This window comes from Etheostoma spectabile, chromosome 12 (assembly GCF_008692095.1).
Source record: "Etheostoma spectabile isolate EspeVRDwgs_2016 chromosome 12, UIUC_Espe_1.0, whole genome shotgun sequence".
Classification (NCBI taxonomy): domain Eukaryota; kingdom Metazoa; phylum Chordata; class Actinopteri; order Perciformes; family Percidae; genus Etheostoma; species Etheostoma spectabile.
Genome location: NC_045744.1, coordinates 1,808,325 through 1,821,889, shown reverse-complemented (window position 1 = coordinate 1,821,889; position 13,565 = coordinate 1,808,325). Strand labels below are relative to the sequence as shown.

General features: G+C 44.1%; 1 protein-coding gene across 1 annotated transcript in view; it reads right to left on the bottom strand.

Moving 5' to 3' along the window:
* Window positions 1-257: 257 nt before the first annotated feature.
* The window catches only part of LOC116699084 (neuropilin-1a), a 120,158-nt gene continuing 106,850 nt past the window's right edge, over window positions 258-13,565 (bottom strand). Inside the window, exons 13-19 of the mRNA XM_032531477.1 lie at window positions 11,672-11,854; window positions 10,618-10,662; window positions 6,308-6,445; window positions 4,105-4,412; window positions 3,205-3,301; window positions 2,501-2,545; window positions 258-2,307 (exon numbers count right to left, since the gene is read on the bottom strand). Of these exons, the coding sequence (XP_032387368.1) occupies window positions 2,033-2,307; window positions 2,501-2,545; window positions 3,205-3,301; window positions 4,105-4,412; window positions 6,308-6,445; window positions 10,618-10,662; window positions 11,672-11,854 (1,091 nt within the window). The 3' untranslated portion in view covers window positions 258-2,032. The remainder of the gene's footprint in view (window positions 2,308-2,500; window positions 2,546-3,204; window positions 3,302-4,104; window positions 4,413-6,307; window positions 6,446-10,617; window positions 10,663-11,671; window positions 11,855-13,565) is intronic.

The following is a 13,565-nucleotide window of genomic DNA, read 5'->3' as shown; positions in this document are numbered from 1 at the left end:
TTGGACAGCCTTATAACCACCTGTTGGGTTTTTATAGTTATTTCTTTCTTTTAAAGATTATTTTTCGTCATTTTTAGGCCTTTAATGACAGGACAGCTGAGGAAGTGAAAGGGGAGAGAGCAAGGGGGGGGGGAATGATGTGCAGCAAAGGGCCGCAGGTCGGAGTCCAACCCGGGCCTGCTGCTTAGAGGAGTACATCCCAATATATGGGCGCCCCCTCTACCCACTGAGCCATCCGGGCGCCTGTTTTTTTTTTATTTTTTAAACGTCATTTTGATCCTTCTCTGATAGTCGCCACAGGATAAAAACACTGACAGCATCGTCATGGCTAACATTAGTTCATAGTTAGGGTAGTAAGAGTTAGCAGGGTCCGCCACGTCCCGTCAGCCTCAATAAAAAGATGCTGATGGCAGTCTTCCTGGCGCCTGGACACACTTCCGATCCAAGGTTCCGTCTCTTTGTGTGCCAGTGAGAAACGTTAGCTGCTAGTGATGAAAACATCCCATGAATGATCCATCCTCGGCTAGCTGCCCTCGTCCCAGTGGTAACTGAGGTGGTCCGTTTTACCCTGTACAAAAACACTGTTTCCCATGAGGCATTTCTGAGGCATCCCTCCATAATCTCCATTTCCGTCGTTGAAGAAACCCTCCTGTTCCCGAGCACAAACCAAACAACGACAACAAAAAGATAAATCACACAAAAGCGTGATCACATTTGCAAAAGAAACGCATACAACAGGTTTGTGTCTCTGCCTGTTAAAAGGAATAGTTTTCTGTACAATGGGGCGAGTTTCCAACATAGAAAGGATACTGCGGCACTGGTGTCTTTTTCTATAGAAAAAGGGGCGCTCAAATATATTAAAAGCTATGTACAATATGTTGGATGTGTCATGTGCCGTGAACATGAGGCATTCAGGGCTCCTACACATGTTCTATTCTGAAATTCCATCATTTTCCAAAGCTTTCCAAAACCATGACTGCTCAACTTGGATTTTAACATTTGAATGTGTGTCTTTACGACTGTCATGGGGGCGAGAAGACCTTCAGATCCACACAGACACACGTGCTGTTCGACAGTATACTACTGCAACATGACAATTTGTAGTTGTATAATCACAAACTGGTAAAGTTTCCGGACTTTTCCTCACGTGTGTGTGTATAGGAACCCTGGACGGACGGAACACCAGCCGAAAAACAAGGCAACAGAAAAATTGGAGGAAAAAAAAAAAAAAGCAACTGTTGGAAGTGACACGGGTCCCATAGTAACCGCCACACACACACACGCACCACCGCACCACACACACGCACACACACACACACACTTCATGTATCAATTAACATGGGTGTAATGCCCACTAGACACACACGGCACACACACCTGTATGCAGATGTATATGAATATAACACATGACACACACACCACACCACACACACACACACACACACACACACAACCACACACACATACACAACACCCCACACACTTCATGTATACAGATTAACATGAGTGTAATGCACACACTAGACACACACACACACTTACACACACACACACACACACACACACACACACACACACACACACACGCACACGCACACACACGGCCAGCTAATGAGCCAGATATCAGAGTAGAAAATAATTCCACATACTTTGTTCTTTCTGTGAAACTATGACGTCTGAAAGAATAAAAAAAAAAATCATATCTCTCAATAAGTACGCAAACAATACTTTCATCTGAATTGGTCTCAACACCAGCATGTGATTACATGAAATCAACAAAGCACACTGAAAAAACAAATAGAATCATCTTAGTTTTCTTCTTTTTTGTCTTTCGCTGTACAGATTCTTTATACACAGTGCCCCCTACAGGTCAGTCCCTTCCACTGCCGCTCCTGAGAAAAAAAATGACATTGGCTCACTTTCAGCCCACCCTGCCGTCCCATTGGTGGCTTCAGCCCCCGTGTTCCTCCCACTTGATTGACTGCATTACGTGTCCATGCGGAGCAATCACAGCTCCGTCCCTCTGTCCCTCTCACGCCTCTGAATAGTTAGTCTGTCCGTTAATCTTGTCCTTCTTTAGCTTCACGCCGTCCACCAGCTCAAAGTTATAGTTCTCCAGGGCAGATAAGTTCCTTTCTGTCATGCTGCCCTGCGAGCATGCGCAGTATAGTACCACGCCGCAGATGGCGCCCAGGAAGACGCCGAGCGCCGACATGGCGATGATGGTGATGAGGATGGGGTCCAGGGTCTTCAGCATGTTGCCTGGGCCCCCCAGCTCGCTGGTCTCCTGCGAGAGGGAGTCTATCGCTGCAAGAGGAAAGAACGGATACAAGTTAAGTTCCATTCAAAAGACTTGATTACAGGCTTAAAGGATCACACTGGTCAGTGGCGCCGGCACCGTAATCCTGGACACACTGTGCGTCCATTTGTTTTCTGGGAGACGTGAAACACATCTAATGAGAAGAAGGGATTCCTCAATTTGTAGTTAGATGTTACTCACGTAGGATGAAGATCTCAGTCGGCGGAGACGTAGGAGCTTCTGGATCTGAAGGAGAAAAAAACTGCAATCAGACTATGCACAGCCATCACTAACAGGGACGTTGTAGAGCGTCCTCTGGTGGACAGACTATGCAACGCCATCACTAACAGGGACGTTGTAGAGCGTCCTCTGGTGGACAGACTATGCAAAGCCATCACTAACAGGGACGTTAGAGAGTCCTTGGTGGACAGACAATGCACAGCCATCACTAACAGGGACGTTGTAGAGCGGCCTCTGGTGGACAGACAATGCAACGCCATCACTAACAGGGACTGTAGAGCGTCCTCTGGTGGACAGACTATGCACAGCCATCACTACAGGGACGTTGTAGAGCGTCCTCTGGTGGACAGACTATGCAACGCCATCACTAACAGGGACGTTGTAGAGCGTCCTCTGGTGGACAGACTATGCAACGCCATCACTAACAGGGACGTTGTAGAGCGTCCTCTGGTGGACAGACTATGCAACACCAACACTTATATCATGGTTGACAGTCTGTTTACATTTTTTAAATATTTATTTATCAGATTCATTCATTTGTCATCATAAATGATTCTGATATATGTATTTTAAATCGGCCAATATAAATGCCAATACCAATAGATCGGGAAATTCCTAATATTGTAAGTTAAAGTATAAGTAAGTTATGATGAGACAATACACACCCTTGCAGTCCTCAGCATTGAGTCCATCTATGATCTGGATGTTGTCCACAGCTATGTGTCCCCCACTGTGTCTGTCTGCCACGCCCTCCACCACCACCTACACATACAACACACATGCATTCACTGAAACACCAGGCATTCTGATAGTTAAGTATTACGATGTTGTACTGTATGTAAGTATGTAAGTATCATCAGGAAAATGTACTTGAAGTATTAAAAATATAAGTACTCAATGAAAAACAATAACAAGGATCCAAGCAGCTGTGTGTTTAATGGTCTCATCATCTCAGCTGGACATCTCAGCTAGGTTACTTTATAATAAACATCAGATTATAAACTACATGTGTTTTGTGTGCAGAAATCTTAATGCGTAAAGTAACTAGTAACTAAAGTAACTAGTAACTAAAGCTGTCAGATGAATATAGTGGAGGAAAAAGTACAACATTTCACTCTAAAATGTAGTGCAGTAGAAGTAGAAAGTGGCAAGAAAGTAAAGTACAAGTACCTCAAAAAATACCAATAAATGGACAAAAATGGAAATAAATGACTGCAAATCGCCAAACAAGTCATGGAGGGGAGGGGGGGGGGGGTATTTATGCATATCATGGCTTTTTGGAGGTGCCATTGTTCTGTGCATGTGATGCTGTCATATAATTAGCTTTTAGAATTTCTTGTTTTTTAGGCCTTATAGTGTGACAGATGTTGAGCGACCTTTGTTGTGGGTTGGGTAGTGTAGTGGTGGTGGTGGGGGGGGGGGGGGGACTTGTTGTAGTGTACTACGTATGACTGCATGAAAATAAAGAGATTGTGAAAGACGAAATCAAAACTGAAAAGACTCCAACCTGTTACGTAGCAGCACTCCTATCATTTGGAAGTGAAGCATGCCTGACTGTGTATTACCTGGTACGAGACGCTGGAGTGTGGCAGCAGGACTCGTCCCTCCCTCCAGCGGTTGCCCTGGTGACCGCTGAGCGTCCACATGATGTGCCCCTCCTCGGCCTCCCGCCTCTGCTTGATGTGCAGCGCGCCCACGTGTTCCCCGAACATGTGGTACCAGAAGGACATGCACAGGTCTGCGTCCGGCGCCGTGATGGGCAGGCTGGCCAAACTCGCCACCTTCTCCTCTTCACCTTCATCTTCATCTTCCCCTGTTTTACTCGGGGGGTCTGTGTCCCCCAGCTGCATGTAGATGAAGTTCCCCGGTCCGCCTACAGGGGGAGACAAGAGACAAGGTAAGAAAATAAAGGTCCAAGGCATTTTTCTTGCAAACAAAATTGAAAAAGTCCTTATTTGAATGGCTATTTCATGTTGAAATCATTTCTTGAATCGTAGATTTTGACATGAAACAACCATTTCAATAAAGGTCTTTTAAAAAAAATGCAAGTATAGTGCCTCGGCCCTTTTTTCTCCTCGTGTACCCCTTCCAAAGAACACCAACATGATTCATTTGAACTTCTGAGCACTCCACTAAGAGGTGGCAGTGTGTTGCGTTCAAGGGCTCCTGACAGCGTGTGTAAACACATCTACTTCAAATATGTCGACACCACTTCACCATGATTTCAAAATAAGACCTTTAAGAACGTAAAAATGCAGCTGATACCATTGTGACTCTCATTGTGCACTCACTGTATTACATTCAGTGGATTTCTAAATGTTAATACCTGTCTGTTCTGTTAGTGTTTTTCTATCTTTTCACAAACGTAATAATATAAGTGTAGAGAAAATCAGATATCACAATTTTCTTTCACCAAACACAACAGTGTTGATATTATAGCGTTGACACAAAATATTAACACAATGAGAGTTTCAAGAAATAATCACCGATGATGTGCAATGACTGAGCGGATGAAGGCAAATAACAGAACAGCTACAACAGAAAATGACATCACTTTACTGGAATGCAGCCTTTAAACCCAGGAAAAGACAACACTGTAATGTTACCATATCCAAAATCTAAGACGATATCTAGCGTCATACATCATGTCGATAATGTGTTGATAAATGGCCTAGATCTAGGTGGAATTGTTCAGTATCAAGCCTTGCCCACTGCTGTAAACGGGAGACTCAATATGAGCATGCTTCAGCAGAAAATATGACATGACATCACACAGGGCTCATTTTTTTACTCGTGATCTGGTTAAGTCAAGAAATCAAGGTGGAATCATTCATCCTGGAGCTGCTGCTGTCTCCACGGAAACATCCATCACCGGAGCTTTGAATGGAGAGAAGGTCAGAGAGCGGAGGCTCGAGAGGAGTCTTTAAACAGTTTCTTTTTAAAACCCTCCTTTCATTTGCAAAATATTTTAAGGATCAAGGGCTGCATATTCATGAATCGAGTTCTGTTTCTCGGTTTTTTAAGGTCCTGTTCTGGTAGTTTTATTTTATTCTTGATTTCATGATATTTCTATTTCATTTATTTGTGTTATCTGTCATATGTTTGTCTGTAACTCTTGACCAGGACAGTCTTCAAAGAAGAGCTAGCCAAGGTAATGAGAGACATTTTTGTTGTTGTTACTGTCCTTGCTTGTTAGTGCCAGACGCAAAGTCGTGTACTTAGTTCAGTCAAAAGTACAACTTATTTATCCATACAAAAAACATGGACATGAAGGGCACAAATGAAGGGAAATGTCTCAGTTTTTCAAAATAACCATGTATGTGTCAACAGGGTCTAAGAGGGGAGGTCTAATTATTAACTGTAGATGTCCTCAATTTGAATCTGGTCTCACTTAAAGGTCCCATGGCATGAAAATATAATTTTTATTAACATTAAACATTTTCACTTTTTTAACATTGATATGAGCTCCCCAGCCTGCCTATGGTCCACCAGTGGCTGGAAAGGGAGCCCTGGGTATCCTGCTCTGCCTTTGAGAAAATGAAAGCTCAGATGGGCCAATCTGGAATGTTCCCCTTATGATGTCATAAGGGGCAAGGTGACCTCCCCTTTCTCTGCTTCGCCTGCGCAGTGAATCTGGCCCCCCCCATGAGAGAGAAACATCATGGCTTTCAAACGAGCAAAGTGGAAGTTGGTCAAGGCAGTATTAGGGGACCACACACACACACACACACACACACACACACACACACACACACACATTAGTCCTACCTCTGTGGTCGAGGGCGGGGCCTCTGTGGATGCTGGGTGCCCTGTTGGTCTGGATGAGCCACTCGGCCCCCATCCCCGTCTCACTGGTCCAGCCGCAGAATGACGAGAAGTCAAAGTTGCAGGCGAACCACACGTACGCTGCAACCAAAGACAAGAGAGCGGTTGGAGGGGAGTGAGTTGATGATGGAGGTTAGAGATGTTTATGGTTGTGTTACATGAGCTGAACGCTCAACACTGGAGGAACAAGGCTGTAGATCTTCTGGCAACAGATGGAACAAAGTCGTCACTGTTGGGTACTAAAAATGTTTCTCACTGTGTTGTATTTGTTGTTGGGTCTAAATGATAGCAGAATTACCTTATATAGTTGTTGTTCTGTCAATTGACTAACTGATTAATGTCTAACTAGTCCATATCCACTTCTGGGAGTGCTAGAGGGCCATTGGAAATTCCGCTAGATGTCCGTTACCTTTTGCATTGTGTTGTCATTCTAAACTCCGGAGGATAGCTAGCTAGACTATCTGTCCAATCTGAGGACTATGGTTACCTGGTCCTCAGATCTCTGCAGGGTAAATCCAGACAGCTAGCTAGACTATCTGTCCAATCTAAGGACTATGGTTACCTGGTCCTCAGATCTCTGCAGGGTAAATCCAGACAGCTAGCTAGACTATCTGTCCAATCTGAGGACTATGGTTACCTGGTCCTCAGATCTCTGCAGGGTAAATCCAGACAGCTAGCTAGACTATCTGTCCAATCTGAGGACTATGGTTACCTGGTCCTCAGATCTCTGCAGGGTAAATCCAGACAGCTAGCTAGACTATCTGTCCAATCTGAGTTTTCTGTTGACGACTAAAACTACTTTTGAACGTACACATGTTTCACCAAAACAACCTATACAACCTATACCTATACATTACCTGTCAGCCTATCGTCATTGTTCTTTCTGAAGAACAGACTGATTTATACATATAGTTATATATAATACTGGGTTTTTCCTGACTCACAATGGGTCTTTTGGGGGGGCGATTACACACCATAGTAAATATGATTGGTGTGCGTGTAAAGGCAATTAGTCTACGTCACCGTATTTGACCCAAATCTATGCAGTTACCTGTTATTTCTGAAAATTTTATAAACAAAAATGTATTTTTGGCTTGAGTCAATAAAACCCCAATCAACAAAACTGGTTAAAACAATATTCCTAATTAAATCAATCCCCTGGAGAGTCTGACACAGCCAGACTCATTAAACTAAAAACTCAGATTAGCGCTCAAATTCAACTTTTTGTTCTGCTTGTGTAATGGTTGTTTGGTAAATTGCTCTTAAACACAGTGCCACAATTTATCTCTGAGGCCCCCCCTCCCGAGGGAACCCAGACCACCAGATCTCTGTTATAGCAAGATGCTTAACCCTAAAGATCCGAGTGGAGGTTCTCCTACTCTCCGGGACCCCGCCAGAGCAGCCACGATGTATTTGAGGCTGAGGCATCGAGTAGGGTTTAATAAAAGGAATGCGTATCCTTTAAATCAAATCAAGCACTAAACACTTTTACCAGTTATGCCAGTTATCCTGTTTCTAGCTGTCACAGTAAAGGCCAAGGTGCTTGACTGATTGTCTCACTGCATCGTAAACCCTCTTCCTGCAGTCCGAGGTTACGATCACTATTTGGAACAGCAACGCTATTGTTTTTAGATGTGGTCGGACCACATGTCATACATTCTGAACCATTAATCATTTATTCCTGTAAAAGTACCCAGAAAGCCAAATGCTCCTATTAGCTGCTGGACTCCGTTCCTGAAGGCCGTTGTGGCCAATTCTCCGTTTTAGAACGACTTCACAGAATACACAGGCGTGCTCTCTGACATTGTAAATCCAGGCTACAGAACTCGGATCAACCGCTAAACTGGCTCCAGTTTAGAGGGGGCGAGGATACAGCCTGAGGAAGAAAGTCTTGTTACATCGATATTAGAAAGCTGCTCCTGCCGTATTCTACACGCATTATAAATTGTATAGCTCGTGGAAAACATATTGCACCAAACAAAAAGGCGTGTGCAGATGGAATGGGGTGAGGAAGACAGAGAGACAGTGGTAACTGAATACAGCGCTGCAGGGCCTCGGTTGGAGCACAGGAACTAAGACGTCACCGCTGCTAGAGAACACATGCAGATGTTTGGGATCAGGACATCAAGAGAGGGAATGGAGGGGCCTTCCACGGAGAAAGGCGTGGTGCCACCAACATGTGGATGTGGCCCCAACATGTCCCTCCCTGCTGTCTGCCTGTGCCAGCGGTTCACCACACCATCCAAATGAATCCAGAACCCCCCCGAATGCTGGACATGTTATTTCTGAGAGGCTAATAGGATGCAGAGATGACCGTGGAGCTGGTAACCCCCCCCCCCCGCAACCCTCAGCTGTCTTCCCGTGATGCTTGGACTCGGCTAATTGAGACCCAAGAGGCCTTTACCTTCTCCCTCCATTCCTCTCTTTTACCTCTCCCTTTCCCTTCTTGTCTTTTCTGTCTCCTCTCCATTGGTCCCTTTAGCTGGCTCTCCCTCTCTTCCTCTCTTTGTCTTTTCTGTTGCCTTCTTTTCGTTTCCGCCTAATTGAGCCTCTCTCCTCATTTGGTTGGCCGTTTCCTCCAAATGATTGAATTTGGTGCAATGGCTTTTTTCCCATCTTTTAGTGTGTTATATAGTGTTTTGTGTGTGTAATAGATGTCTAAAGTACAAAAAACACATTTCACTCCAAGTGATATAGTGATACAGTCTATTTCATATTTTTATTACAGCTTGTCATAATAATGGCTGACTGGTGTTGGCGTTGCATGAACGGGTCCTGATGCTGGGCTTCATATATTAACTGGAGCTACTGCTGATGTGTAATCTCTGCTAGTGTCCTGATGCTTTCTGCAGCTCTGCATGACATAAAAAAGATAATATTTCTGATATTGCTGTATGTATGGTGTCTTTTTGATTACTGCGTGTATATCTTAACTATTAATGTTTTTTTGTTGCTTCCTAATGCCATGGTCTAAAATCTTCTGTCCAAAGGACTACGGTTGAAAATTGGTGTTGCATAGTCTGTCCACCAGAGGACGCTCTACAACGTCCCTGTTAGTGATGGCGTTGCATAGTCTGTCCACCAGAGGACGCTCTACAACGTCCCTGTTAGTGATGGCGTTGCATAGTCTGTCCACCAGAGGACGCTCTACAACGTCCCTGTTAGTGATGGCGTTGCCTAGTCTGTCCACCAGAGGACGCTCTACAACGTCCCTGTTAGTGATGGCGTTGCATAGTCTGTCCACCAGAGGACGCTCTACAAAGTTTTGTGATGTGTTATACAGGTATAACAGGGGCTTTTTAATGCACCAGCACCTGCAATTTGTCAGAAATGTCATGCTATTTTTGGCCGGGTTGCTTTCGAAAAGCTGTCCCCCAGTTTTTCTGTTTCTTGGGCAAACTCCACATATGGCCCTGTAACAGGTGCATTTCAGAGAAAATCAATCAACATTCCTCTCTGCAGCCGAGCGGTGTGTCAGGGCCGAGCAGCGCTGGCCTAAAGTCTCATTTGTGAACTGGGGCGACGAAAAAGCCATTTGCTCCCACGAAAGCTGCTTTCATTGTTCTCTGTGACTGCGGCCAATGACTACGCTCGCTGACTCTGAATGATGGGACCGTCGGCTGAATGAATGCACTGATCTGACAACCCTGAGCTGCCACATTTGTTTGCACATTTGCCTGTGAAATGGCTCTCCTTGACTTCAACTCTCCTCTCGTTTTCAAAGTTTCTATATCAGAAATTTGGGTTTCCATCAACCAAATTGCCCAAAAATAATGCAAATAATCAGTTCAAGGCTATCATTGAATTTTGGGTCTTTCATTCAATTTCACAGCACTTGAATTGTTTTGGTTCAAAATAGTATCCTGACTAAACTCTGACATATACAAAGATCATCCACTCATCATCCTCTGATCTTAACTATTAGTCAAAATATATCATATTTTCTGTGTTTTATTTAACTTAAAAACTAGATATAATTGAATATAAATGAGGTTTATTGACAAAGAATTCCAAGAATTGTAAAATTGGTGGTAACAAGTTGGTATTAATGATTAAAATAATGGTGGTAGTGTGTAAAAAAGCATAAAAAAGGGACAAAAAGGGACAAAACCAAAGACAACACAAGGGTTAAACAGGATAATAGGTAGGAAAAAGGAAAAGAGGAGAAAAGACAAAGACAAAAGGCGTAGATCAGATGAGGAGGAACAAATGAAAGAAGAGAAGAGTAAACATGGGAGCAGATTGTGTCTCACCTGGTATGAAGTCCATGTTGGGGTCGGCCGCTGTGGGGCCTCCCACTGAAAACAGATGGGACAGTCAGAGAGGGGTCAAAGGTCAGGGGGCTTGGTCCCGCCCACACAGATGCCAACACATTCTCAACACACCTCCGTTTACAAGAAAGCAAGAGACCGCTTTCATGTCGGGGTTGCACGGCAATTCAGAAAAGAAAGATTGCAGTATTTATATTTATCTTTGGATATAAATGTTTTTTTTCAGAATACTTTACAGTTCTCACAGTTTACATTCGACGGATTGGATCAAATGTGACAGTCAAAGGCAAGATAAAGGAGAATTTTCAACGTGGATAGGGCAGCTTGAGTTTGAAGTAGAAAGTTAAACAGAAAAATTCAATTTCTGTCAAAACCTATACAGGGAGAGTGAAGATAAGGGAGAATATTTGATGGTGTTAGTCTTATGAGAGTCCCTTCTGTCAGTATCAGGAAGATAGATCATAGACATGAAAGAGCGGAGCGCCACAGGATGAAGTCAAAGAAAGAGAGCGCTCATTTATCACTTCTTCAAACAGACTGACACACTGACACAAACGATGTTCTTTCAAATACATTTTTTGGCATTTTACCTTTTATGGTTTTGCGTTCAAGCTAGGGCTGCATGACAGGAGGAAAACAAGGCTGTTGAATATCGCGATAACGGTACGTGCGATAAATAAACAGATGTTAAAGTGTCCTCAGTTCTGCTAACATACAACAAACTGCTTGTTGAGTTTGCTGCAGTTTCATTTTAATGTGCAGTCTTCTATTGATATTTTCTTTCAACTGACACTACAAATATTTTTTTTAAGTGTCTATTGCAATATGTCACAGCCTTTCGGGACATGTACAGTATATTGCACCAGTTGATATTGCCATGGCGATAAAACCCCCCCGATATATCGTGCAGCCCTGCTTCAACCACATTGTCGCTTAGTTTTTGGCAGTGCTACATGAACAAAATCCTAAATACAGGCTCGGGGGGGGGGGGGGGGGGGGGGGGGGGGGGTTGTAGGAAGAGAGTGAGTGGGTTTACCCGTCACTGTGTTGTAGTCATCGGGCGCGTCGGTCTCGGAGCCGCAGTCCTGGTGTCCTTCCTCGCAGTCTGGGGACAGGGTGGTGCCGGGGACGGTGATGGGCGCCGTGGTGGTCGCTCCAAACGTGGTCATGGGAAGTGTGGAGACGATGTCTGTGGTGGGGGGGGCTGTAGTTGTAATGTCTGGACAGGGAGATGGAGAAAAGAAAATGAAAGTGTTAATTTCATTTTATGTGGCACATATTAAAAAAAAACAGCGTTACATGTCTGAAAAATGAAGTGTAAAAGACATGCAATCCCGGAAAACCCTCAAGGGCATTGGCATGTTGGGTTGCCTAAAATAATTGGATAATTAAGGTAGCATATAGAAAATAAAAATAAAAAACAATCTATGAAAAAGGGACAGAAGTAAGGAACAATTAGGGCGCCCGGAGAGCTCAGTTGGTAGAGCGGGCGCCCACACACAGAGGTTTGGTCCTCAATGCAGCAGGCCTGGGTTTGACTCCGACCTGTGGCCCTTGGCTGCATGTCATCCCCCCCCCCTCTCTTCCCTTTATTGTCGTCAGCTGTCCTCTCAACAAATGCCCCAAAAAATAATCTAAAATAAAAAATAATATAATAATAAAAGCCCAACAGGTGGCTTAAGGCTGTTCACAATTTGCCCCCACAGCATTTCTCTTACACACGACACCACACACACACAACACAAACACACACCCACACACAACACACACTTTACCCCACACACACACACCCACACCCCCACCCCCCCCACCACCCACAACCACCATTCATACCCACAAACACACACACACACACACACACACACACACAGTGTCCAGAGTGTCTGGATTTTTCTGGAAGATTGAAAATTGCCTCTTGTTTCCCATCCAGAACCAAAGTAAGAATGACAGAAATCTCTTGTATCTTGTCAAATTCTACCATACAGTGGGATGTCTGGCGATGTGTTTTTTTTATGGAAATGAAGCAAATTGAAGTTGAATTAGCATATGTAGGCCATGTAAAAATCCCAGATGGTCTGCATGTAATTAAACTTTGTAAGGAGACGCGTTTGCAGCGTTCTGAGTGGGACGGAGCCTCGCTCGCACAACAGCCTGGATGTAAGTAGATGAATTAACTCGAAGCTTGAAGCTGCATCCAGCGGAGAGGGAAAAAAAGAACGCCGATTAAACAGCTGAAAGTGATCTGCAGGCGCGCCGTGAGCTTGTTAATTTCTCTCTTGTGAGCGTAGGTTGGCATCTCGATGTTTTTGTAGAAACAGGAAGAGACTTTTTTCACGCGACACGGCTCTTTGTTGACTCAACCCAAACACTTTTGACACGGAGTTGTTCAATAAATCTCAACGAACTGCCGGTTAAGTGATGATGATCTTAAATCCAAAAAGTGCTTAATATCAACTTTAGTACAAATTGATTATTTAATAGCATGAAATCAGCTTGTTTGGCTGAATCCGAGCACTTGAGGTCAAAGCTTAATCATTATGCACATTAGTGGAGAGATAAAGGGCCTAGTGAGCATCAAGGTATGAGAAGGCTGTGATTTGGATCATTGGACATGATTGCTGATCAGTATGTCTATGCATGTGGTAAGATTTCTGTGGGCTTGTCTGTATCTGTTAAAGGTCCAGTGTGTAGGATTTTCTCCAATCTAGCGTTGAGATCATATAGCGCAATCAACTCTCAACACGCAGTTCTAAGGACGTATCACAGCCACGGTAGCCGTCAAGCTTCAAAAAGCCGCTCTCTTGCTCTTTTCAATGCCCTTTTCTTTTTTGTGGGTGAAGAAGAAGACTCCTGTTCCTCTGGGGCCGGGAAGCGACGACCATTAGCAGCATCATGTGACAGCTAAAACGTGAAAGGCGGAGCAGTACGTC